General features: G+C 37.8%; 1 protein-coding gene across 1 annotated transcript; it reads left to right on the top strand.

The window, feature by feature from the left end:
- The first annotated feature begins 565 nt into the window (after positions 1 to 565).
- Positions 566 to 25,157, top strand: WTAP (WT1 associated protein). The gene is made up of 8 exons (XM_005425643.2): positions 566 to 609; positions 3,746 to 3,783; positions 3,867 to 3,922; positions 8,760 to 8,818; positions 10,404 to 10,531; positions 17,053 to 17,231; positions 21,960 to 22,114; positions 23,933 to 25,157. The coding sequence occupies exons 2-8, from the start codon at positions 3,754 to 3,756 to the stop codon at positions 24,514 to 24,516; spliced, it is 1,191 nt and encodes a 396-aa protein (XP_005425700.1). The 5' UTR covers positions 566 to 609; positions 3,746 to 3,753; the 3' UTR covers positions 24,517 to 25,157.
- Positions 25,158 to 26,472: the final 1,315 nt, after the last annotated feature.

Raw genomic sequence — 26,472 nt, 5'->3', positions numbered from 1 at the left:
TGGGGGTGGGACTCCCGCGGTTGTTGCTGAGGCGGGTGTGAGGGCTGAGCAGTTACGGGGCTACTGTGAAGCTTTTCTTTCTAAATGTCAGAAGGCTCCTTTGAACGAGGAAGACAAGGAGATACTGGAGGGGGTCCAGGGTAGGGCCACAAAGATGATTTGGGGTCTGGAATGTTTCTGTTGCGAGGAGAGACTGCGTGAGCTGGGCCTGTTTACTTTAGAGAAGAGAAGACTGAGAGGGGCTCTCATCAATACATACAAATATCCTAAAGGCGGGTGCTGTCTTAAAGTGAAGGGTGGCAGACTCTTATCAGTGGTACCCAGCGGCAGGACGAGGGTCAATGGCCATGAACTAAAACACAGGAAGTTTCACCTCAACATGAGGAAGAACTTCTTTACATTGAGGGCGGCAGAACAGGCTCCTGTGGTGGTGCATTCCTTCTTAACTCCCTTCCAGGCTGCAGTGTGAGCTGAGAAGTTTTTGAGCAATCTCGAGCACACTCATCCGGGACAGCTGCCCAGGCAGGTCGTGGACTCTCCCTCTCTGGAAACACCCAGAACCCACCTGGACACGTTCCTGTGTCCCCTGCTCTAGGTGACCCTGCCTTGGTAGGGACAGGGGGATGTGCTGGACTGTGTAATCCCCAGAGGTGCCTTCCAGCCCTAACGATTCTGTGATTCTGTAAATTATATGTTTGTATATATATGTACATGCCTACGTGCTTTGGGAGCTGGGAGCCCATACTGGGGTTTTCCCCATGGAACTCTTTCTTGGTATCATTAAAATAACTCTGTTTGCATATAACAAGTAAAGCCTCATACCTGATTCAATTACTTTTTGTTCATTGAGGTTTTTAAAAAAGTTTTTAAATCCTGTGTTTTATAAACATAGGAAAAGGTGTGCAGGCTTCTATCAGAGTTAGTAAAATCAAAATGTACTTTCCTCATTTCACATTTCTTGTAATTGAAACTGCTATAGAAGCCTAAAACATTGAGTTTTTCTGAAAATTCTTTTAGAGCCTGTTATTCTAAGTATGGAATATGGTTTTCTGGTGCTTGTTGCCAGGAGCAGATAGGCAGGAGTGGTGTGTGGCAGCCACTGTTTCTGCAAAATCATGCAAGTGCTTAGTTCGGATGGTACAGTTAAGCTGTTCATAATATAAATCACAAAATGCAGTTGTGTTAATTCCAGTCAGTTATGTAGGAATGTTGTTTACATTGACTCTTTTTACTGTAGAAAGTGACTCTTCATCATGCTCTTGCAAGATATTTCTGATATGGGTAGGAGAGAGAGATGATTTCTTCTAGAGGCGAGCCGAGCGAAAGAAGCATCTCTTGATGCACAGTGCTTGAGAAGTTACTGTATTAGGTTAAAATAATGAACATTTCAGTGGCATTTGTGTCTGTAGCATACAGATTCACCTGTTTGTTGACAGAAAACTGAGGCAAAGCACCGTGACTGTTGCTGTAGCCAGCCTGGCGCTGCTGCTGTTTCTGAGAAACACGGAGCACAGTGACAGCAGTATTCAGCAGTAATAAATGTTCAAGCTTCTGCTGAGTTACTCCAGGTTCCCAAAAAACCGTTGCAGGGCAGTAGTAAGGTGAAATTTCTATGTGTGGAAAGAGCGCTAGGTGGTTATCTGTAGGTATTATCAACCTAACTTTTCCAGAATAACCTATGGAATATTTTTAGCTAGTATGTTTTTATTTTTTAATGTGTGGTTTTATCATAGCAAATAATAATAGGTGTCAGTAAGGAGTAACTTCCGTAATGCAGTGGTCCATAACTTCAGTCTTTCATGCTCTTGTCTGAAAGCAAGAGGTGGTTTTGTAAACAGTGATGTGCTGGGTGTTGAGTTAGAGTAGCCTGGTCTGGTGCTGGAATTCTGTGCGAGGTCTGGAGATGCAAGGTTTGATTACCTTTGCATTGGAGCATCAACCTTTGATTTCTTGTAGTCTTGATTGTGACAGCAATTGTATGTTTATAATTGCCATATGCTGCAGCAGGGGTTACAAGCCAGATCTTTGGGGGAAATTCACATTTTTTGGTACTTTTTTGGGGAACACACACATAATGACTTGTGTGCCCCATTTAATCAGCGTTAGCTGTAGCTGTGTGAGACATCTGAAAAGCATGTTTCTCTCTGTCAGGAAGTTAACACTAGCTGAGATCTTCAGGACTACTTCCAAACTCCAAAGGAGTTAAAAGCTCTAAAAATCTTTGGGAAAATTACAGTGGAGGGGAAGGTAGGCAGCTTAAATACAGGGGTCACAAGCATTCCCTCTGTAATCTCAAGTTACTCTGAATGATTGAGTTGGGCACTGGCAATTTGTATCAGCAGCCTCTTATGCTTGTATTTTATATTTGAGGTATGTTTTTGGTAAAACAGTTTCAAGTAACTTCTGCTGCATGCAGAAGTTCAAGCAAAATGCTTGAGTAACTTCTTGTTAGCAGGAGGGAAGGGGGGGGTGGGAGTGAAGGGCACTTCTTAGTTTAGGGAAGCACTTAGGTGCCTGTGTGTTACTAAGCCTAGCAACAGGAAGCTGCCATTCATTAGTGAGATGCTTCTACTGAATGTTTTCTTTCTGTGGGTTCTAATGTCAGTATTTATTATAGGAAGGGAGTGAGTGTTGGTTGTTCTGTTTGTTGTTAACCACGGCCTTGTTTGATAGGGTGCTGTGTAGTTGTCAGTGGTCTCAGTTAGTGCGGGTTGAAAACTCTGCTTCATTGGAATGTATTTGCTTGTCTTACTGACCAATAGTTTTAGGACTTGGAAAAGTTAAATTGGTTCATTGAGTATCATTGTGAAAACAGAATATCTACTCCTTAAGAGCATTGTTTCTTTAAAGCTCAGTGTTCACAACTAAGGAGTTGACACATCCTTTCCCTGGTCCATGTGCAGTAGTAGCTTTACAAGCTTGTCAACTCGTAATATTATATGCAACTTTTCCACTGAAAAGCATATTGCAAAGATGCGTGCCTCCAGCAAACCCTGCATCTATTGTTACTTGAATGCCTGTAAGATTTAGGAACTCAGTATTTCTTACATAATCATAGTTGTAGATAATACTGTGTATTACTCTTTAGAGATAAGGAAGCATGTCCTGTAACTCAGAGCAGTGTGAATATTTAACCCAGCAAAATGCAGCCCTCTTGTGCTCTGTGTGCACCAGAGGAATTCAGTTTGATGGCCTATCTAAGCTATTTTGCATCCTACTCTTCCTCAGAATATTCGCACGGGTTTTAAAATAACCGTACTTCCGCTTGTTTGAATCTTAAGAGAATAAGTACTTGTAAGAACATGTTGTAATGTTCACAAATTATTCTCTTTTATTCCAAAGAGGAGGAGCAGTAGTATAAATTGCTTTCCTCAGACTCTGATTATCCTTTACCTTGTAAAATACAATGTTATGTAGATGTAGACGCGTACTAAATGTCAGTTTGATACAAAGTTGGGTGGTCTTGATTAGTTAAATAGGAAGGATTGATTACTGATTGGCTTTTTAGATAGAAATAGAAAGCTTGGGATAACTTTTAGAAAAAATGCAGCTGACTATATCTAGATTACAGGAGCAAACACGTCATACTGTTAATTTTGTACTCTGGTGCTGCATTGTGCGGAACCAATATTTCAGTGGTGTAATATTGCAAACGAAAACAATTAAGGCTGTAAGTATAAGTTTCTGACTTGTTCAGTGTTCTGTTTACACTAAATAAAACTCCTTTTTTTTCCTCTCCCTTCAGAGTTCACAATGACGAATGAAGAACCTCTCCCAAAGAAGGTATGTGTAAAATTACTTGTGACTTCACCTTTCCAGGTAATCAGGACAGCTTGATAAGTTATGCTTTTCTTTTTGCTTCATAGGTTCGCCTTAGTGAAGCAGATTTTAAGGTTTTACCTAGAGATGAGCTTATCCTAAGGTAACGTAAAAAGTCTTTTTTTCCATCTCAACATTTTTGTGAACCTCCTGTGGAAGATGTGTGAATTTACTCTTTCATTGTCTTTCAGCATCCTTGTTCTGAAGAACAGTTTTATTTGTTTCAGAATGTATCTCTTCTGTAAAGTTCTCCTCTTGCCTCAAATATTTGTAGTTTGGGAGGGAACACTTCTTCCCAAGAGGCAAAGTCCTTAATAGTATTTTGTAGAACATGAGTGCAAGTTTTCTTTTTCTTCACTCATAACTATAGAAGATATGATTGCTTACATTCCTTGATAGATAGCAAGCTATTTTAAACATCAGAAAAATGTCAACTCTTTACTTCTCCAGTACTTTTTTACACTTTTTCAGTCCTTGCAGTTGTCTTCTCAGCATGTTCAGATATTAACAGAAAAATGTTAAAATGAAGTTTTCATTGCCTAGAACTTTGATAAGAAAGAACCTGGCTGTCTTTTTAATGTTTTTAGAAAGCTTAAGTGTCACGACAGGAACAATTATAGGGAATTCTGTTGCTCATACCACCTGCTTAAAGAAACCACCCCAGGCCACTTGTCTCTGTATGCCTGAATTTCCTGATTTGTAAGCCAGGAGCTATCCAAACCAGCCTTTTGTGGGGCATCTGTTTATCTGCTGGAATAGTCTGCATTTTGGTAAACATTAGTTCTTGGCTTCTTGTACACTGAGTTATTCATGTTATTAGGGTCTCAAGGTAAATTTTGCTGTTTCATAGAACAAAGACTAAATTGTGTAGAAACAAGGGCTTGCATGTGCAAGACTTAGTGTACATGTGATCAGCTACCCTCCCTTCTGGGTAAACTGTCCTGCCATCTACTTTTGGGGTGACAGTTTTTTTCCAGGGAGTAAGCAGTCTTTCTCCATATGTTTAAAACTACTTTGTGTCTGCTTCTCAGTATCCAGTCTTTTGGGTTGTAAAGAAAAACGTATTTAAACAGTAAAAAAAGTTGCTTCTTTCATAAGTGGTTTTGGCCTGTGATCCTTTTTATAGAAAACTCCTAAGTCTCCAAAGCTGTGCCCTTGACTTGCTGTGATAAAATTAACGTGAAAGTACCAAAGCATAGATTCTGTGCCACTTGCTTTCTGACTGATAGTGTGAAAACAAGAAAAGGCTGTCAGTTGTAGTCAGTTTCTGTAACTTGCAGTCATTAGTTGCTACATAGAAGAGATGAGTTTCCAGCACATATTCAGGAGAGAATGTGGTGGAATGCCCACAAGGAGGTAAAGTCTGTTAGCAGCTCACCCGTGTTGATGAAGAGACAGAAGGGAATTTGCTAATGGCAGCTATGTTGCTATTGAATCATCTTCTTGGTGTGTAGAAAAACTTAACATGCTCTCAAAAAGGGTGCCTAGTGGGTTTAAGGAATATAACTGTTCAATATATGCAGAAATGGAAATTTACTTCCATTTTGGTCATGTCCATTTTATTAGTTTGCATAGATCAGTCTTTCAAACACTTTTTTTTGTATGGGGGAAAATTACGGATTTCTAGTAAGTTCACCTCTACTTGCATAGATCAGTCTTTCAAACACTTTGTATGGGGGAAAATTATGGGTTTCTAGTAAGTTCACCTCTAATTGTAATTTTATGTAAAACTAGCAATTATTGCACTAACTGCTGGCTTCACTTGTAGGCTGGAATAAAATATTATTGCACATATATTTTAATCAATGGCATTTCTATTACTTTGAGATGTAGAAAAGCTTGTGTTGACCTTTAGATTGTCTTAAGATTTGGAGTGTGTTTTTTTGGTCTGTGCTTCGGTGAGGCAAATGGTTTTTGAGACACATGTGTAATCACCTTTTAGTCTTTTAGGTAATAAGTCACCATTGCTGTACAGTTGCAGTGATGAAATACATACATAGAAAAAATGGGGGGTTTGGTCAGTTTCTGTGCCATGCGTCCCAGTTTTACTGTTCTTTTCCATGAAGTACAGAATTTAGGTTTGTTCATCATAACTTTTGTTGACTAAACATGAGCAGGACCAACGTAGAGCCTTTAGACCTAACCTTGAATTTCTGCTTGTCTCATGACTTGTTGCTCTGGAGTCATCCTGAACTTTCCCCTCTTTAATGCAGTAGTTAGCTTGACTGTAGGAGCTTCTGAGAGAAAGAAGAGCCCGGAACACCGTAAAGAGGTATTCTGTAGATCACAGCTAAAAATCTGATTAGTATTGCTGTGATAGTTTAGCTGAGTGATTACCTGGTGAAACACTGAACCACTCTGATATACACAAGTATTTCTGAGGAAATACAGTGCTTTTACGAAACTTCAGTTAACAGGGACTTAGAGCCAGTCATTTTTGGAATAGCCTGGGTTCAGTGTGCGTCTTAACCCCTAACTGCTGTAAATCATTTACTGTGAACTCCAAAGCTAAGCATAAAAAATGGATGCTTCAAGAAAAAGTATTTGACTTCATAGCTTCAAATTACCTCTATAAAGCCTGCTAAATATTTTTAGAGGATTAAGAGAATTAAGTAACTGACATAATGCTGCTTAGTTACCTTCCAATTCTTGTGATACCGTAAGCAGTCCCTTGAACACAGAACAGATTCAGGAGTGTCCTCCCAGTTCTCCTGTGTCTGTTCTTGAATGCCTTTCCAAGTAGCACTTCAGTGAAGCTCTTCATGTTATTAATTTTGAACCATCAGATTATGGACATAAACTACCATATTGAGTGGAAAGCAAACTGATGGGAGGAGAAAAAAATCTGCCTTTGAGCCTTTGTCATTCTTCCCCCACTCAGATTCAGTGATGAGCTGCCTTAGTGTGCTACAGATGTGCTGGAAGGCGTAATCTGGGGCAAGGCAGGGCAGTCAAGGGTCTGGCTGTGTTCCCTCCCAAGATCTTGCCCATTCCTGACCTACTGGTGAGGGGGGAACGTTGGAAAACCTGCCTTGATGATGTGTGAGGACTTCTAGCAGTGGCTGAAACACTGGTATGTTACCAGCACCATTCTAGCTACGAGTGCACAAGCACAGTGCTGTGAGGGCTGCTGTGGGGAAAATTGCCTCTGTCTCAGCCAGGCCCAGTACAGGTTGCTCGAACTGCGAGAGTCTTGACCAGGTTTTTGACAAAATGCCACATCTGAATAGGTATATTTTCTAAAGTGTTGGTAAGCGTATGACTTGAAATCCGTGACATGCTCTAGTGCCATCTAGGTTTTCTTTTCCAGGAATTTGGTTCTTGCCTAAATACTAACAGTTGTTGAGAGGTGAGTTAGAGCTATTATCTACAACATTCTTGGTGACCATAGGCTACGTGGTTTGTTTGTGGGTGGTTATTTTGGGGGTTCTTTTCCTTTTTTTTCAGCTAGTGGTTTGGCACATTTACTTAACTTGTGTAATGTCCTCATTTCACTTGTTCTGTAAATAGCTCTTGTTATGGGAGTGTGGGGGTCTCATGATTTTAGAATTACTGGGTTTGGGCTGTGAGGTGTAACTTGAAAGTGAAGTAGTCCTGTATATTTGAAGACCAACTGTTTATTGCATGTCAGTTTTTAATGTAAAATTAGGTTCTTTCTAGATTTGCTGTTTAGTAGGCCGTTTCAGTTTTACTTCTGGGAGATTGAAATCTCCTGAATTAACATAGAATTTTTAATGGTCAAATGGTGAAACTTCTTAGGGCAGAGAGATCAGTTTAAGGGTTAAGTATGAATACTACTGCTCTCTTTTACAGAGCTTTGAGAGTTTGTTCATGCTGTTGCCATGCTCAGCTGAAGAGATGTAAAATTTTGTTGTTGCTTGAAGGAAGAGATCTTGTGATTTCATTTCCTTTTCCCAGTGATGTGGTCTTGCTTGCTATTACAGATCTCTGATGCTTTTGTAGACCCTTCAGTGTGCTGTTGGAATTCACTAAATGGTCCAAATTACCTATAGGTAGATTTTATAGTTTCAATTCAAGTAGTGGTGTAGGTTAGAGAGTTAAAATAGAGCAGTTGTGATGAGTCTAGCATAAAATATATGTCAGGGAAAGAAGGTAGTGGGGAGGAGGGAACAGATACCTCCTGTAGTGGTAAGCTATCAGATGAATTTTCTTTATAATGTGCAGTTGTACCATCATGAGGAACACACATAGTTAAGTGCAGAGTACTACTTAAAAATCCCAAAACACCATGCTGTGAACTTTTTCATAAAGCATTTCATGCTAAACTTTACAGCAGACTTTATTTGCTACTGATTTGATGGTTTGTATAAAATGCAGTGCTGTTTTTAGGTGATGTTGTTTGACTGCAGATGAATTTCCTAAATAACATGTTTTCAAAGAGTTATTAAACTGTTTGGCTGATGGATGTAATCAGAGAGTGGTCTTAACTTAAATGAGCTGATATAACTGCTTAACCTAGACTGCCATTTCTAGTGTTATGATATGCTTCTGCTTGTCCTGTTCACTTGGTAATATACTTAATGTTGTATTTGCCTTGTATTTTCTGTTACAGAAGTTTGTTTGAATTGCTCTGCTACGAGAATAAGATGCATATAGGGTACTTTACAAAGATAACAAAAATAAGTAGTGTTTGATCCTAATATTTGTCTAAAATACTGATTTTTAAGATGTCAGTTTTAAGTGTTGTAATACACAACTGCCATTTTGTTCTTCTGAGATGCAAAGCAAATGTAACTATTTCCACAATTAAAACCTCCTTTTTTAAAACTGGAATTGTCTTTTGTGCAATTGTGTAATTCCTCTTGACATTTTCTGATTATGGTATCAGTGTGTGCTCTGAAGGCTTAGGAATGAGATGCCTTGATTTAATAGACAGAGCTTCAGAAAATTATTTTTTTTTCTTTTTATATCTGTGACAGGTGGAAACAATATGAAGCATACGTGCAAGCTCTGGAGGGCAAGTACACAGACCTTAATTGTAAGTTAGCTGGGTTTCAAAATGGTGCACATTATTAGAATGTATAAAGCAGAGTGATCAAATAATATGTGTGCTTTCTAGAAGTGCTAGAAGTAAGATATAATAATCTGTTATGTTAGTTACTTGTTAGGAAGACAGCCCTTGTTTTCTCTACTGTAAGTTTTCAGCCTCTCCCAGCTTTCTTACCAACTTCTTTTCCAGTTGCAAATTTCTCCCACCATCTAAAAAGCCTTATTTTTGCATCTATAGGACACAGACTGCTGGATAGGGGAAAACTTCAAAGCATAACCCCATAAATAGGTGTGCTTTCAGAACTTTACCATTAGAAAAAGAAACTCTCTGTCTACTGAAATACTCCAGCAATGTCTGTGCCTTTAGTCGTCTTACAGGATTGTAAGGCTGGGAGGAGAAACAGTGTTTAGAGGTAAATGTCTGAAATGAGTCCCCAAGGATTGTTTGCTCTGATTAGGCAAATTTGATTTGTCATTCTTACATGATCATTATAACTTGGTCTTTTGGAAGATAACGTGGGGAAAACATCCTACTCTGAAATGATAAAATATGAATACATTCTGGGAGTGACTGAACAGCCAGTCCTAAGTCACTTTTAAAAGTTGTATTGCAGATTAGGGATGGTATCTTTCCTGTTTTCCACTCACCTTTTCAGTCTAAATACTTAAAGCTGTGGTACCACTGAGTTTGAAGGGTATTTTTCTGTCAGTCCAAATGGATGTTCTCTCTTTTGCTGTTGTTACCTCCTTCTACTGCTGTCTCATAATATTTTGTAGAGAATAAAATAGAGCACATGGAAACAGGTGATTCCATTCACATCTCAAACTGTCTAAACATAGATAAATAAGTTGTTTCAACATTCTTAGTTTCTTGATTTTGGAAACAATTCATTTACACTGACTACTATGGCCTGTACTGTCTGCAAGGATTTATTTAGAAATCATTGTCCTGAGGCAATTTGATGTTCAGGTTATATTTACAGCTGATTATTCTCCAGAAATTAGAAAAAAATGAAAATTTAAGTTTTTCAAGTTTTTAGTTGTGTTACATATGGCAAGTAGTAGAGTGAATGTACGCAGTTGGTATTGAGCTGTTTGCATGTTTTTGTTTGAGTAATTTGGGAATGTGCTGCATTCTCTTGTGTTTCATATATAATTTTTCATAAATGTCCGTGGATCAGAATTCTAGTTGGGACAGAATGTTCTTAAATGTTTTACTGTTTGCTCCTGGAGTATTGAGGCCAGTTTGAAGATTGCCCATAAACAGCAGTGTTTTTCAGACTGCAGATTGATTTTTGCAGCACAAAGTGATTTCCTATACAAACATGGAAACAGCTTGAAAGTTTTAGTAAGTCTTAAAGGAGGACCAGGAATATGGCTTTAAAACCAGCTGTTGTTAAGCTTTTCCAATAGTTAATGACGTACTGTTTTTTGTTTATGCTACTTATAAACATCCCTGCAAAAAGTGTAACTGTTTATGAAATTGGTTTTTAGATTTTTTTAGCTGTCTTTTTAAAACTTCCTATGAGAGGGTACTATAAAACTTGCTTTCTCTGTGTTGTTGCTTGTGTTAGCTAATGATGTGACGGGGCTGAGAGAATCTGAAGAGAAGTTGAAACAGCAACAGCAAGAGTCTGCCCGAAGAGAAAATATTCTGGTGATGAGGCTGGCAACTAAGGAACAGGAGATGCAAGAGTGTACTGTAAGTATTCAGCAAGGATAAATGTGTTCAAACTGTTGTAGCAACATCAGCTGTTGAGCCAGTACCTATGAGCTGTGCAATGTTTTTTGTTTATCTACACCATTCACATTTTCTGTGTTTAAAGGCACAGCAGGGTAGTTTAATTGAATTAGTAAAGATCACTTCTTAAAAGTTTGGGTGTTTTTTAATACTAGTTATTGCTATTGATTTTCAGCAGCAGCTGTGATTCAAGCTTGGTTTACTTCAAACCAAGCTGATTCTTGCATGTGCCATGCTTAGTCTCTTCTAGCATTTATCTGCAGAGCATATCTACAAAAATGTTGCTTCTGAGTATCATTAGAGTCAGGAACAAATAAAAACATAAGGATATGATTGTGTTTATTTGGTTTCATTTAGGAGGTTTTAGGCTGACACATTGCCTTTGGCTAGCAGTGTAAGGCTATTTGCAAGCCTCTGTCTGCTTGGCTGGATAGATGAAGTTGCTACTGACTTGTTTAAAGTTCTTTTGCAGTTTGGCAGATCTGCTTAATTTCTACTGTTCTGAATATGTATTTTGTTGATCTTTGTTTCTTGCTCCTTCATTTCTGGTCATTTTCTGTGTCTTACATCTGTGTTTAGTTTTGGTTTCTTGGAAACTATCTCATATTGGATTACCTTCTTGACATAATTTTCATTCTGCTTGAATCTGGCAGCTTCTGAGAGGAATGTAAAAAGCTTATTGCTAGTTTTGGTAATATACTCTTTAGAGCTTCTCTTATGGAAAATAGCAGCTCTGTGCAAAAGTAATAACTAGTGTTGTAGTTTTCCTTTGCTTTTTAAGTTTTCCTTTCTTTTTTGCCTGAAGTTTTTCAGAGCAGTCAGGTATAGTAGTGTGACAGAACTCTGTACACAGTATTTTCACTGTTCTTAAGACCATAAGATCGCTTTAGTTCACTGTGTTATAAACAAGGAAAAAAAAAGGGGATTGAGCTTACTTTGCAGTGGCAAAAAACGAAGCCCAGAATCATTGAGGTTGGAAGAGACTTGCTGTTTCTAGTCCAGCCTGCCTGTGCACAGCAGGTCAGTCAGACCAGGTTACTCAGGACTGCACGCTGTGTTAAGCATCTCCTGAAATGGAGAGAAATGCAAAAGTCTTTCCCCTGTGCCAGTGTTGAACCACTGACACAGCAGAATGTGTGTTCTTATGTTTAAGTGGAACTTCGTGTGTTTCAGCTTGTGCCCATCACCTTCTGTGCTGTCAGTGGGCACCGCTGGCTTTGCTTTCTTTACTCCCCATCAGGTATTTATGCACATTGGTAGCATCTCCTGAGCTTTCTCTTCTCCAGATTGAGCAGCCCTAACTCAATCAGCCTCTGCTTATGTGTCACATGCTCCAGCCCCTTAATCAGCCTCACAGCCCTTCACTGGCCTCACCCTGATATGTCTGGTCTCCCTTGTACTGGGGTGTCCAGATCTGGACCCAGTACCCCAAATACCTCACCAGTGTCAAGTGAGAGGAAGGATCGCCTCCCTCAGCCTGTTGTCAGCACTCTGCTAATGCATCCCAGGATGCCAGTGAAGATCTGTTCTGGTACAGGACTGCAATGCTTCCATAGTTGTAAGGCTACTCTATTGGTCCTGCTTCACTTGTGAAGTTGTACTGATAAATTCTGCTATGTGGAACAGCAGTAATAATAAGTTTTTTCTTTTGAACTTCTTATCATATAGCTAAAGCAGTAAAGAGTAAAAATAAATAAATAAATAAAAAGAAATACAAGTTTTTCACCAAAACCAAATTTGTGTGTGCTATATTTGCCTTTGTTCCTTCCTTGAAGTTATAAACTTCAAGTATTTAATGCTTTGAATTTGACTATCATCAATTATTTGAATGTCATGAAGAGTATAGGGCTTTTGGCTGCACTTTATTAGATGTTTGTAGCTGCATAATCTTTCCAGAACATCTGTTTAGAAGAACTTCTGAAGAGCTTTTATTTTCAGTGTACTTTAAAAAAGAAAAAAAGGGTGGGTAACAACCTACCAAAAAGAAACAAAAAACAGACACATGCCCACACACTCGGGTGGCTTATATTTCTCCTGCTCTTGTCTCAAGAATAACACTGAGGATGTAATCTCCACAGTACATGGAGGTGGGAAGATGCATCCTTGAAGAAGAGGTGTAAAATGGGTACACCGGAGGTGTATAATGGAGACATGGTCACCTTTAGGTATTTTCAAGTTTAAAAATGCACATAGTTTCAAGAAGGTCTGAAGGACTGCTTGGCTTCATATTACTAGAGAGTATTTTTTCCACTACAGTAACAGTAGAAAAATGTCATGTTGGATAAGATGCAAAGTGAAGCTACAGGTTGTTAAATCATTTAATAAGCTATTAATCATGTGATGTTACTTGACATGCCTGACTTTAATACATAAAATAAATTTTCCATATTTTTATTATAGTTAACAATTCTTTTATAATCTAAAAATACACCATTAACATTTATATTAACATTTAATGTTAGTGGTAAAATATACCACTAACATTTATATGTAAGCCTTCAGTGTTTCCTGTCACATTATAATTAGAGAGACTCAGCATTTATGGTGTCTAGTTTCTTGAAAATCTGCAGATGTGTTTCTGGGACATTTTATTTTTACAAACTTACTGCATTCAAATTTAAAGTTAAAAACTTAATACCATACCATGTGCAACTGCTAATAGTTGGCAAAGACTGAATTTTCTGATCACTCGTGTAGAACACCTTGCTTACTGAAGTACACTAGCTCTGTTTTAAAACAGAGTGTTATGAACTCTATTTTGGTGTTTTAATTTTCACCCTTTTTAAAAATAGTAGCTTTTTAGTGTGTTTTCAGCTTATGAAAGTCATCAGTTGTCATCTAAAAGTGTAGGTGGGCATGTCAGAGTAGCAGTAGCAGAATCATTGCCCTTATTCTGTGTCAGTGCTGTTCTTCAAGAAAGAAGATGGGAGGGGGGTGCGTAGCTCCATTCTCTCTAATGCTCTGTGCTGAGTCTAGCAGGAGAATATATGGATTTCTTCAGAGCCAGCAGCTTAGTAAAAGTCTGTGGCAAAGTTACTCTGTGGTTTTAGGGTCACTAAGGGCTACCTTGAAGTACAGGTGTTTAACATCCTGTGTGCCCTGTTGCCAGCAGCAGCCTCGAGCTACCTTCCCCCAGCAGGAACAGCCATCTAGGAGAGGTTGCTGCTCTTAGGGAGCAGTATTGGCTATGGTTTCTACATAAAGCTTTTTTTCTGGCAGAAGGGGTGGTCAAGTTAATACCACTTCAGGGAAAGGCCTTAACCTCTTTCCAGGCTACTGCACAGTTGCTGAGATTCAGTGGGTAGGCATTTGGAAATACTTGCTGCTCAAATACACTTTTCATGGCACAGATAACGATGAGTGGAACTTTCTGTGGGTGCAATTGGACTGTAGCACTAGGTAGTCATCACTCTTGTGGTTTATGTTATAGCTCTGTTGTGTTTTTTCTCTTCTTAGTGGTGCACTTTATTCCTTCCTTATAAGAAGGATATACAGTTGATCTGACTTAGGTTGCTTATGCTTTCTCTCAGGCACCTGTGGTCTGTTTTGTAAATTTGTCATGTTTAGAGTGTCTGTTTTTTTTGTAGCTATCTTTGGATGATTTCAGCTGAAAGCATGCAGCTGTTTCCAAGAATGTGAGAACTAGGGGGATTGAAAATGTTATTGTCTGTCTTTAACAAAATAATAAAAATCCACATGAACAAAACCTCACACAGCCCAATGTCCTCTAAATAGACTGCTTTCAGTGCTCTCCTGCCTTGGGTTGGAACAGAGAGAAAGCTGATAGCAAGATTTTTATTCTCTTTGTGAAAATTACCTCTACTTGTCCATCTGATGGCTTTTGTAAAATACCAGCTGGTGTGTGCTTTCATGTTTGGGAGAATGAAGAGTCTGTAGGCATTTCAGGTGTTAAAGTGGGCATTCCCTGGTGTCTAGCATTGGGCATGACTATTCCTATATGTTCAGCTATAGCTCGAAGTTGGTCCTGACTGTAGGCAAACTCTCCTGCTCCCTAACCCTTGCCACCTGGAATATCAGTGGGAGGTGACTCATACCAGAAAGTGATTAGAGGGAGCAAGAATGTGAGGTTTGGACAGGCTAAGCAGGAAGACAAACATAATTAGGAAATCGGCAGAAAAGAGAAGACGTTTGGGCTTGCTTTGGGAGCAGGTCATATTCGGGAGGAGGTTGTTAGGTCTTCATGGATGAAAAGCTTGACAGATGAGAACTCTGGAGTTAACAACTGGAGAAAGCACTTGTGGAGGAATTGAGAAAATTTAAGTTGGAAAAAGTGGAGGGAAAAAATAGTCTTTGAGGTTTGGGGAGGGAATGAGCAAGGATTGTTAAGCTTAAGTAAGTTTTTTTTACATGACTGCTTTAGAAATGATGGTTGAGCTGAAGTCCTGTGCAGGTGCCATCTGCTGGGCTTAGGAGTGTGAGCTGGAGAGACTCCAATGAGATTGTCAAGTAACTGGCACTGCACAGCGTTGGCTGGGTCCTCTGGAGTGTTTGAGTGCATTTCTGGTGTGACTGAGGAGCCACGGCAGCAATTCTGTGTGCTAGTGATCCAGGAAGTCTGTTACAGTTCTTAGATTTACAGTGTAAGAGGGAGGATTCTGGGCCTTGGTAAGACAAGAAACATGGCCTTTCTCCCCCTCAGGTAGTGATGTCTCTTTAAAAGTGGATTGGGAACAATGTTGCTGTATCATGATTATATATCTGAAATATTTTACCAGTGAAGTTGTCCATTTTACTGTCTACTAGCTCTAGCCATCATAAAGAATTGACAGGTTGTTGAAATACTTCAGTAGCAGAAGAATGAAATAATTGAGTGGATAGGAAATATAAATCAATAACAATGAATAAAATTTACCTTTATTCAGTGAGCAATATATTTGCATTCAGTAAGGCAAAGGACCCGAGAGGTAAAATGCTATCCAAGAAATGTTAGCATAACCTTAATCTGGATTTTCCTGTTTCTAGGTGCATTACCCACATTGTATGTGGATTCTTTATTTCCTTAAAATATTTATATGCAGTGTTTTATTGCCTTTATATTTCTTTCTGCATATATAGAACTTTGTCTATTTAAAATGTAAAGTATGATGATTTCAATTTTAAGTAGCTAAGTATTTTTATTTTCATAATAACAAATTAATGTGTCAAAGGAAATACTTCTGTTATTCTTTGAAACTACTTGAAATAAAATCCAGGAAAATTTGCTACTTAACAATATATAAATTAAAACATGTTACACTCAATTTAGAAGTGACTGAGGTTGCTACTGCACATTGAATTTATGTAGGATTTCTGTACTTCCTCTTCACCACTGCTGTGTAAAGACCCCATAGGAGTAGCTGCATGTACAGGAACATGGTTAAGCTGTCAGTGCTGCTGGCTGTGCTGTGTGTCCCAAGGAAAGGAGAGAGTGCAGGGGGACTCCTTCCCTTTGGGGTTTGTCGGTTAAACTCTCTTGCTCTCAAGTTTGGTTGCAGGACTGCCTGCATGGGAAGCAAACCATGTGACTTTCAGTTAATGTCTTTTAACAGTGTGTGATTCTGTTCACCTCTTGCTGATGAAGAAATGTGTGTGATACAGGGGGCATAAAAAATTGACTTTAAAAATCAACACATTCTGTGCAGGTTTATGCAGTATTGGTGATTAGCAGGGTGCCAAACGTGTACAATTTTAGATATGTCTGTTGTGATGGGATTAAAATTAAAGAAACTTTTAAAGTTAATCCAATTTATTTACATTTGTTTTGAACAATAAATACTATATTTAAAAGGAAACCTCTCAGTTACTACTTCTGAAATTTTGACTATTGCAAGTGTTTCAAACATAAAATTGTAACTCCTTTGGTTTATGGTTTTTGCAAAGAGAATAAAATCCAACCAAAATGTTTTAATTGCTGTTAATATTTCTAAATTTTTGTTTTAGAAATACACAATCTTGCATCATAAGTGACTACTGCAGTTGCAAAAACCCTTAGGTTCTAAAAAGCTTTTTTATTTGCTTGTAAATATTTCTTGTCAATTTCTGCTGTAACGTTCCTTAATAACTTCCACTGAACTTAAGTGGGAATTAACTATCTATTTTAAGCAGGTAATTCTTTCCATATGCTCTTTGTTCCCCAGAAGGAGTGCAGGGAGATAGAAAAGAAAGGGAGCATTCTAATGTTCCAGATATTCCTCTGACAAATGTAAACTGACATGTAGAAAATAATCTTGGGATCTGGAGGGGAGTCTGCCATGAAAGGTGAAGCATGGCAGGTGCTTAGGATGGGGCCTTGGGTGAGCAGGCACATGGACAAGGGTGCAAGGTGTGCACAAGTGGTTTTTATCCTGCATTTTTCAGGTTACTGTGTGAGAGAAGGCAAGCTACCTTGATGTTAACTTTGGAGTAACTATTGGTATTGAAATGACTCATAATTTTTATTTAATATTGTATGAATAACAGTCTTTTTTTCTTATTTTATGCAGAATCAGATTCAGTACCTCAAGCAAGTCCAGCAGCCTAGTGTTGCCCAACTGCGATCAACAATGGTAGACCCAGCCATCAACTTGTTTTTCCTAAAAATGAAAGGTGAACTGGAACAGACTAAAGACAAACTGGAACAAGCCCAAAATGAACTGAGTGCCTGGAAATTTACGCCTGATAGGTAAACAAAACAAATACTCCCCAGTCAAGACTTCCCTGACAGTCCCACTACGAGAATGCTATGGTGGGACAGCCAAGTACTCGTTTCCACACCAAGACTCAGACGTTTTGAGGCAAAAGCCACATTCTTATACTGTCCAGCTTGTAATGCTTAATGTAAAACTTACCAGATGAACCTTGTGTTTCAGCTTTTTTCTCCCCTTTGCTTCAGAGGCCTGACAACGTCGGACTATTCTGAAGAAATGGCCATCTTCGAAAAAATCTTTTCTAGAACATGTAGACATTTGCAAAATTGTTCTATTTGAAGAAAATAGAGGGAGAAACAGAAGTCTTAAGTCTGTGGCACACTGTGTCTACAGACAGTTTGGAGGAGAGAGAACCTAGAGATTATAAATAATGAATTGAACATGTAAAATTCCCATAAAATGTAGAAGTGGAATATGCTTCGCTCATAACCTTGAGCCTAGTGACTTAGAGACACTGTAAGTCAGTTTTGCCAATAAGACTGTGGACTTCCTGCTTGTTCACTGAACTGCTGGGTCAAAACTCGATGAGGTGAATTTTGCATTAAAGAGTTTACTTGCTAACCAGTTTTGAATAGCCACAAGAGTGCTATTTGATACCACAACAGTAGTAGTGTGCACATTTGACTGTTTAGCCTTTGGGCGCTCTAGCACTTGATGCAGCCTTAAGTCACTGTTGCTAAATAATGAACTGTTTTCTGGATGGTTGGTAATACTGTGGACGCCTCAAAATTAGGACTCTACAAAACTGTACGTTCCATCTAAATGCAGGTTTAAAATTGTTTGAAGCAATATACATTTGATCACAACTAGCATGTATAAGAAAAACTGGTTGTGATAAGAATTTCACTGCATGTTTTCATGCAGAAATGAGACTTTTTTGATCTTCATTCTAAGAACTGATCTCAAATGCTTAATACAGAAGGCACACGATGGCAACTGTCTTCAGTGTTGGTGGGGTGTTTTTATTCCGTTGTACACCTGGGGTTTTTTGTATTGTGCTGCTCTATACAATGTGCCTTGAAATAGTTGTAATACATAGTTCAAGGAACACTTCTGGTTATACTGTTGTATCATGAAACTCCTGGGATGAACGAGAATTCAACAGGTTGTTATTTCTGCATTGTCTCGTTCGCTGAAAACAAAGTCAGTATTTTAACAAACCAAAAAAACCTTAAATGCATGCATTTTCTTTGGTGGATTCAGTGAAGGAGTTTTTGCTACTCTATTGATGCCTCTGTTCTCTCCTCCCAAGTTACTTGTAAGAGTAGCAATCTGGGACAGTTGGGAGTGCATGTCTAAGGTCTGTAAAGCAAAATGGTGATCTGGTATAGCATTTGTGTGTTTGTTTCTTCCCATAGCAAAGAGAGTTCTATTTAGTAATCTGAGGTGTTGATTTTTCAAAACAGTTGGGCAACATTTTATGACTCAGTTTAAAAAATCCATTTTTAAATTAAAGAGCCATTCAGCTGTCACAGAAGGTGATGTATTCTAACAGTTTTGCTGACTTTTATTAAGATGGCATTACATAATTTTGACTTGGAAGTATCTTTAACTGTTTGTGCTTCAGATGATTAATATGGGATCAAAGAGTAGTATAATTATGCAGGTTTATTTTTTTTGCATGAGTAATGACTTAACACCAAAAGAAAAATCCAGAGAAAAACTTTACCTTTTAAAAAGTGATATATCTGGAATGATTTTGCTATAGCAGTATCTATGATTTTATTGATCTAGCATCAAAACAGAGGTAAGACGTACATTAATAAAATATTAATGTGTTACCAAGCCATTTGTAAAGCTCACTGCAGTGTGTTGAAAGAGGCATGCCATGCAGATTGCTTGTTTCTAACTTGGAATTCAGAAAGTTATTTAATACATTTAGGTACAGGTTGGTTTTTTTCTAAAGTCTTCAGGCTCTGAATGTGTGAGTACAACTGAGGAGAGCCAAGTACCTTGCCACTTCCTTTCAAACCCAAGTGTCAAAAGAAAATGTTATTTCTTTAGCTACAACATCCCCTAATTTGCATAATATAATTTTAAGTCAGTGGTGTGAATGTGCATAATTCATACATGCAGTGGCAGGAATATAGAAAGTTAGTTATTTCCTGGTAAATAATTGAGGCTTTGTTAACTGGGTTAAGATTTTACTGGTTTTATTTCTTGAAAGGTGAAGAAATTGGCTCATGTAAAATATTTGTAGGGTTTTTTTCATTCTCCTTGCATCTTGGGCCTCCTCCCCCAGTTGTTTTAATTGTCCGTCCTTGTACACAACTACTCATTTCATGGCATGTGGCCTAGTTTTTGAAACAGGCAATGGCCCTATTCAGATCTTAAACTGGTGTTCTCGGGGCAGTTAACGCATTAACTGCAGCCCTAAGCAGAGCTAGCTCTGGGCCTTAATGTAGATAAGGCTGTGCAGCATAAACATTGCTGATGTCTGGAGGGGGAAATAAAAGACATGTAATCAAAGGAATGGCTGTGCTAAGCCATTTTAACCATCATTAAGCAGAGTATAAACTTGGAATAAAAATTAGTTGAAATGCCATTTTGCAGTAAGCGTAGTACAACAAACTTTAGTCTTCCGAAATTTAACCATTTATATTCTTACAGGTTTTGTTGCATGTATGTTCAAGAGGATTTGTGAAAACAATGCTGAACTTAGTTTTACAGTTCATATGAATTATTTTAATAGTTACTGTATTTAATTTTCTTGAATGCGCTGTCTTTTTTTGTAAATTGCAAGGGTTGTTCTCTACTAGTTCAGAACATCTGGAAAATTTTTGATGAGAAGAAATAGCATTATAGGTAACTATGCAAATTTCTATACAGGTAATAAATATTTTACATTTTGGCAGGAGTTAACCTGAAGATATTAATGGGATTCTAAAATTGTCCCAATTCCAAGGTAATTGGTACTCGCTGATTCTGCCGTTGATGTTGGTTTGTGAAGAGAAAAGCATTCAATGACATAAGCATTGTAAACTTTTTCTATTTGTAGTGATGGTGAATACATTAACAGGAATTTGCAAATGGCTAAATATCATGTCTGCCTAATAACTTTTGGGATCTGTCACATTGGTTATCTCCAAAGTGGTCCTGCTTTGCACAGAATGAACATCTCTAAGGAAACTTGCATCTTAAATGTGCGACTTGGACTGTATTAGGTCGGCACAATTTAAACTTCAAGGACCTGGCATTGGACATCACATCAAGAAAGAAAACAGGCTGTGCTGCCTTTAGCAGATTTTCAGGCCTCCAGGACTTTACACAGCCAGATTCCTTCTGGAGCAGCCCATCTGAAAGATTTGGGAAAGTCAGTTGAGAAATGTTAAATGGGGCAGAGTTGGCAGAGAAATTAAAAGTTGTTTAAGGCTTGAGTGCTCAGAAGGTAGCTGATAAGGAATTGCTGTTTTAAATTATTGTATTTTGGTTGCAGGAGAGAACTGTGGCTGTGATTGTAGCAGAAATTTGCTCTTCTACTTTTTTAAACATCAGTTTTTTTCAGTATTTGTCACTTGTTTAAAAGCATACAAAAAATTAAATGACCTTCTTGGTCTTGAAGAGTAATACAAGTCTTGCTATTGAATTCACAATAAAACTGTTCAAAGTTTGGGGTTTTGCCAGAGCTTACGCCTCTATAGAAAAGAAGACAGCTTCATTATGGTGCTGAGCCTATTAAAAGGAGAATTGTTTGGGGATGCTATCCTGACCTGGCAGACTGAGAGTTCTAAGGGACTTTAATTTCTTTCTTTCATGGAGTTAGCTGTATTGCCTATATATTAATTTGCATACTACTTCCTATAATGCTTTACAATGAGATTTTTATCATGAAGATTAAAGATGTGTAACATTACCAGTTTAGTAATGAAAATCTTGTCAGTTTGTTTCACATTTCTTTCAGAAACAGTGTGTCCTAATGATCATTACTTACTACCTGAAATCTGTCAATTTAAAGGAAGTAGATAGATAATATACCCCTTCCTCGATGTCCTTACAATGTTCAGCTACATTTTCATTCTTCTTCACCATACAAGATGTACTTAAGAAATGGTGACCATAGAAATCATGAAGCAGACTCTGCATGTGACTGTCAAACATATAAGTTGAATTGAAAAATGGGCATCTCATTTTTTTAAACAAGAGTACCTGGGCAGCATTTAAATGAATGTTTAAACCTATTAAAGAAAAACGGTTGTCAGTACGAAAAATGAACATGAGATTTATTATTTCCCCAAGCAACTTTTCTTCACCCAAATTCAATTATTAAATTTCATTACTACAACAAACAGGCAATGAATTTGCTTATAATTTGCTTGTGTAGTTTCTATGCAGTCCGTGATTTTTTGAATTGAAAAACACATCTTTAATCAAATATTTAACTACATTAAGAATTGGCACATGCAAGATTGTGCATACTGATAAATCCAGATGTTAGTATTAAAAAAGTACAATATGCTTATTCATATTTTCAGTAATAAAACTTGCCTTCCACTTTGTGGGACAGCGACAGAAGATCACCTGGCGTTGGAACAGCACGTGGTAACTATAGGGAGACTTTCTGCTATGACAATTATGTTGAGGCATAATGTTCCTTGAATTGTGACATGCAGAAATCGCATCTCCTTTTTGTCTTTATTCGTGATTGAGGAAGATAACTGAAGGTTTTATATTCATTTTGTGATAGATGGCTCTTTCCTTTGCAGCCAAACAGGGAAAAAGTTAATGGCGAAGTGTCGAATGCTTATCCAGGAGAATCAAGAGCTTGGAAGGCAGCTGTCCCAAGGACGTATTGCACAGCTTGAGGCAGAATTGGCTTTACAGAAGAAATATAGTGAGGAACTTAAAAGCAGTCAGGATGGTAAGGGATTTTTTAACAAAAATAGAAGTTGCTTTGCACTTCTGCAAGTTTAATTTTGTGATGATATAGATAATACAAAATCACCTTTGCCAGAATGAAAGGGCAGTATTGAGTAAAATATGTAATAGTATTAATTGGTAGTCTTAGTGAAAAAAAAATCCTTAAATTTGGGGGCACTGGTGGGATTCACAGCTCCAGTAATGCAATGTTTGAAATAGAGATTTTTATACTGTAAGTCTTGCTATTTAATAGGGAATGTTTAGACTGCAAACATTACTGGTGAGTTCGCAAGATGAAAGCTGTTAACTTATAGCCTAGGCATGCACTGAGACCAGAAGGCTTCTTGTTAACTCTGACTCATTTGGAATTTATTTTAAAAATTCAACTTTTCAACAATGCCTAAGAATATGAAAAACTGATTTTTTTTCCCTTTGGTAACTCGGATGAATGAAAATGTCTCATTGTGTTTATAGTCTAAATTTTGCGACACTGTAAGCCTAAATTGAAATGATCTAAAACTCTGACCTCTTGCACAATTTAAATGGAGGGGAAAATGCAGATTTAAAAGTTTTCAGTCTCAAATTCAGTGTAGTGTCACTGGCTCTTAACAGAATGTTAGATTAGGTTATCTGAATATAACCTATATAGGTTGTCCTGGGGTTATAACCTATATAGACATCACATAGACCTGAATATATTTTTATTTGTTTTGCATCTAAAGATTGTAAGATACCAGAAACTTGATATGGCATCCCATCTAAGTCTGAGATGCATTTTTAAGAATAGATCATACTCCCCAATCATATTTTCATGTCTTTGAGAAAGCAGCAGTATAAAGTAACTAGAACTCTTAAGGTAAATGATTGTATAGTGTCGTTTTGTGGGAATAGTATCTACTGTTTTGATAATGCAGTTCAACAAAACTTACCAAGTACATAATTGAAGTGTAGATGTTCTTTAAAGACTGCTGCTTTTGAATGTAGTAATTTCCAGCATTGAGTTGCTTCTTCCCCGTATATGAATGAAGATGATGATACTCCTGCAATAAGAGTTCTCCTAATGATTATTTTCTGTAGCAGCAAGAACATGAAAAAAAAAATTACAATATTAAGGAGTTTGCATTTTTTTTTCCTCTGGCATACTGATGGTGCAGTTGAACTGAAGACTGAATCAGTGTTTCTTATACTGTTTTGTGGTCAAATTTGTTTTGTTCCAGAATGCAATACTAATTGTAAAAACCTTTTTCTGATCTATAAATATTAAAGCGCTATGAAATTAGTTAACCCTCTGTTGGTAAGAAGGTCTTTTTGTGTTCTCTCTTGAACGATTTCAAGGATTAAACACAGTAAGAATTGAAACTTCCTTGAAATAGGATGAAAAACTACCACTTTTGGCTATTGAATAGGGTTTTGCAGTAACTCAGATTTGCTACGTATGGATATGGTTCATGGTCACTTTTACAGGATTTCTGCCAGGGATTTATACTTCAGTAAAAGTAGACATAATATGATCTACTTGCAAAATACTAATTACTGCAATTGAGCTTTTCCCTGAATATCTTCCTTTCTTGCCCAGAAGTTAAATTTTTCTCACATATTTTCAATAGCAGTTTAGAAAATACGTAGATACCACAGTTGTTAAGCATTTTCTCCTTCAGAGGCAGAGTATCAAAACCAGTGCATACCTGATGGCTGAGAAATAGTTCATTGAAAAATTTCTGCACAAAATGTTGAGTTACGGGATTTTAATTTCTTGTCTGAGATTTAAACTATATATGGGCTATTAAGTATTTGCAACAAATGTGTTTTCTTTACATAGAATTGAATGACTTCATCATCCAGCTTGATGAGGAGGTAGAAGGTATGCAGAGTACCATTCTAGTTCTTCAGCAGCAGTTGAAGGAGACTCGGCAGCAGTTGGCACAGTACCAGCAGCAGCAGGCGCAGGCCCCCAACCCAGGTACCAGCAGGACTCCATCCTCTGAGCCCACGGAGCAGGGAGAGGCTGCGGGCAAAGACTGCAGCCGCCTGGCAAACGGACCAAGCAATGGCAGCTCCTCCCACCAGCGGACGTCTGGGCCTGCCTTTTATAGGGAGGGTAGCGGCACGGAAGATGACTTCCCGGCTTCTCCAGGGAATGGTAATAAGCTATCCAACCACTCTGAAGATAGAACTGGTAGAGGAAGTGGTAGCTACATAAACCAGCTCAGTACTGGGTATGAAAGTGTAGACTCTCCCACTGGCAGTGAAAACTCTCTCACTCACCACTCAAATGACACAGACTCCAATCATGATCCTCAAGAGGAGAAAACAGTGAGCATGAAAGGTAACAGAACTGTGGGTTCTCGTCATGTCCAGAATGGTTTGGACTCCAGTGTAAATGTGCAGGGTTCAGTTTTGTAACATTTTTCTGCAAAATTTTTATACAGTGTCATTGAAATTGGGAGAGGATACTGTCCAGAAGCCGTTTAAATTAGTGCATACTTGTCACAATTTTGCCTTTTTGTGGATTTCTTTTTGCTTCAATACCTCTGCCACTTTGGAAATTTTAACAGTTAATTACGTTGAATGTTGCTAAAAGGATGTTTGTGTAGCTCAAGTTATTTTTATATGAGTTAATGTGAAGTTGAAATGGAAATTATTTCCATAAAGTATAACATAAATGATGTCTGTACAAATCTGTGTATATCTAGAACCTGTGCTGTGTAAGGGCATTCTTACTCATACTGTTATACTTAACACCACCTTCAAGATTTGTCATAATAGCTGTGGGTTTGACTGCCAAGTTTGCCCAGTACAGTAGTTTTATCACTAAAAAGATGGACTTACTGAAGGAGTCCTGTAGTAGTTTCAGTGTTAATTACAGTTTTTCCCACCATACATCTGTGCATTTTCTCCTTAGGTGACCGAATGTTTATGAATTGTGTGCATAGTTAACTCAGTTTTTAAGAACTGTTGTATCCTGTTGATGCATATTGCTCTGTGACTCCAATATTATCTTACCTGTACTGACCAAACCTAAATAAAAACTTTTAATAATGTAATTCCCTCATTGTTCTGCATTGGCTTATGTGGCTTATTTGTATGTGGTGTATTTATAGTCCTTGCTTTTGAGTTGAATTTGTGTCTGTGTCAATCCTCTCTGATACAGCGTATGCCCAATACATGAAGGTGTAGGTGTGTGCTAGTACTAATTTCAAGACAACCTGATAGTGCTTGTTCCAAAGATTTTGTCCTTATTGGCAGAAAATGGGTAGAGGGGGTGGGGGGTGGAAAGGAGAAGTTAATAAAAGTAAGCCTTAGAGTTTGAACCTGGTTTTATTAACGAGTATAGAAAAACCCAAAAAACAAGCCAAACTCAAAAGCTTGAAGTATGTAACAGGTAAATGCACAAATTAAACTAAAAAACATAAGGAATTAGCAATTCAGCCTTTTGAACTGGTTAACTTCATTTTTAAATGCCTGCCTGAGGAAACTGATTTCTTAACAGGTGCAGAGAAGGAAAGAATTCCCTTTAATTAAATATACTCTTATTGCTCAGTAGCAATGAGCTGTGAATTTCAGAACCTGGATTTCTGATGTTTATTTTTGATCTACTAGTTCAGTGTTGGTAGCACATGAGCAAGAAGATGAAAAAGCACTGTTCAAGGTAAGACAAAAGTACTTAGTAGTGTGTTTTAGTGTGGACTAAAGATTTCCAGTTTCAACTTTTTTCTACCTGTGAGTCTTGTAATTACCAGGTGACGAAGAAAATTAATGCATATGTAGCTATGAAAATAATAAGTAGCTTAACTGCTGTGCAGTTCACTGTGGAAACTTGTTTGAAAGGAGTCGCTCAAAAGTTCTAGAGCACACTTGCCTTGGTTTAAATTTACAGTTACAGTAAATTCTTATAGAAGGGCTTCTGTGGTAGCATTTTTAAGTGGCACAAATTTAGTGTCTGCAGTAATATTGTCCAAGACAAATGGATGTAATTAAAATGCTACCAGCTTGTCTGTATTAAAATCATGCTAGTCCATAGCTAGCACCACTATTTTAATTTCACAGGGTTCACATCAGTCTTCTCAAATCACTTGGTAGTGGTCACTGGAAGTAAAAATTCCATTGGTGATTCCTTGTTGCTTTTTGAATGTTGCTTCAGGCCTTATTGCTTGAAAAATAGCAATTGAATGGTTGAATGCATGAAAGGGAAGTGACAAATACCTATACAAAAATGGTCACCCAAAGGAATTTTTAGATCACAGAAGTCCCTCATGATGGATTTTATTTGATCTTAACATCATATTGCTTGCTTATGTAGCATGTGTACATATATATATACAACCTGGATCCTGTACATGGTAAAATACAGTGTTTTTT

This window comes from Geospiza fortis, unplaced genomic scaffold, assembly GCF_000277835.1.
Source record: "Geospiza fortis unplaced genomic scaffold, GeoFor_1.0 scaffold217, whole genome shotgun sequence".
Classification (NCBI taxonomy): Eukaryota; Metazoa; Chordata; class Aves; order Passeriformes; family Thraupidae; genus Geospiza; species Geospiza fortis.
The sequence above is the reverse complement of the archived record's forward strand: the minus strand, read 5'-3'. Positions and strand labels throughout refer to the sequence as shown.

Coding starts and splice junctions, on each gene's coding strand:
- WTAP (XM_005425643.2), top strand. CDS start 3,754: ATGACGAATGAAGAACCTCTCCCAAAGAAG. Junction 3,923..8,759: donor AGAGATGAGCTTATCCTAAG/GTAACGTAAAAA, acceptor TATCTGTGACAG/GTGGAAACAATATGAAGCAT. Junction 8,819..10,403: donor CAAGTACACAGACCTTAATT/GTAAGTTAGCTG, acceptor TGCTTGTGTTAG/CTAATGATGTGACGGGGCTG.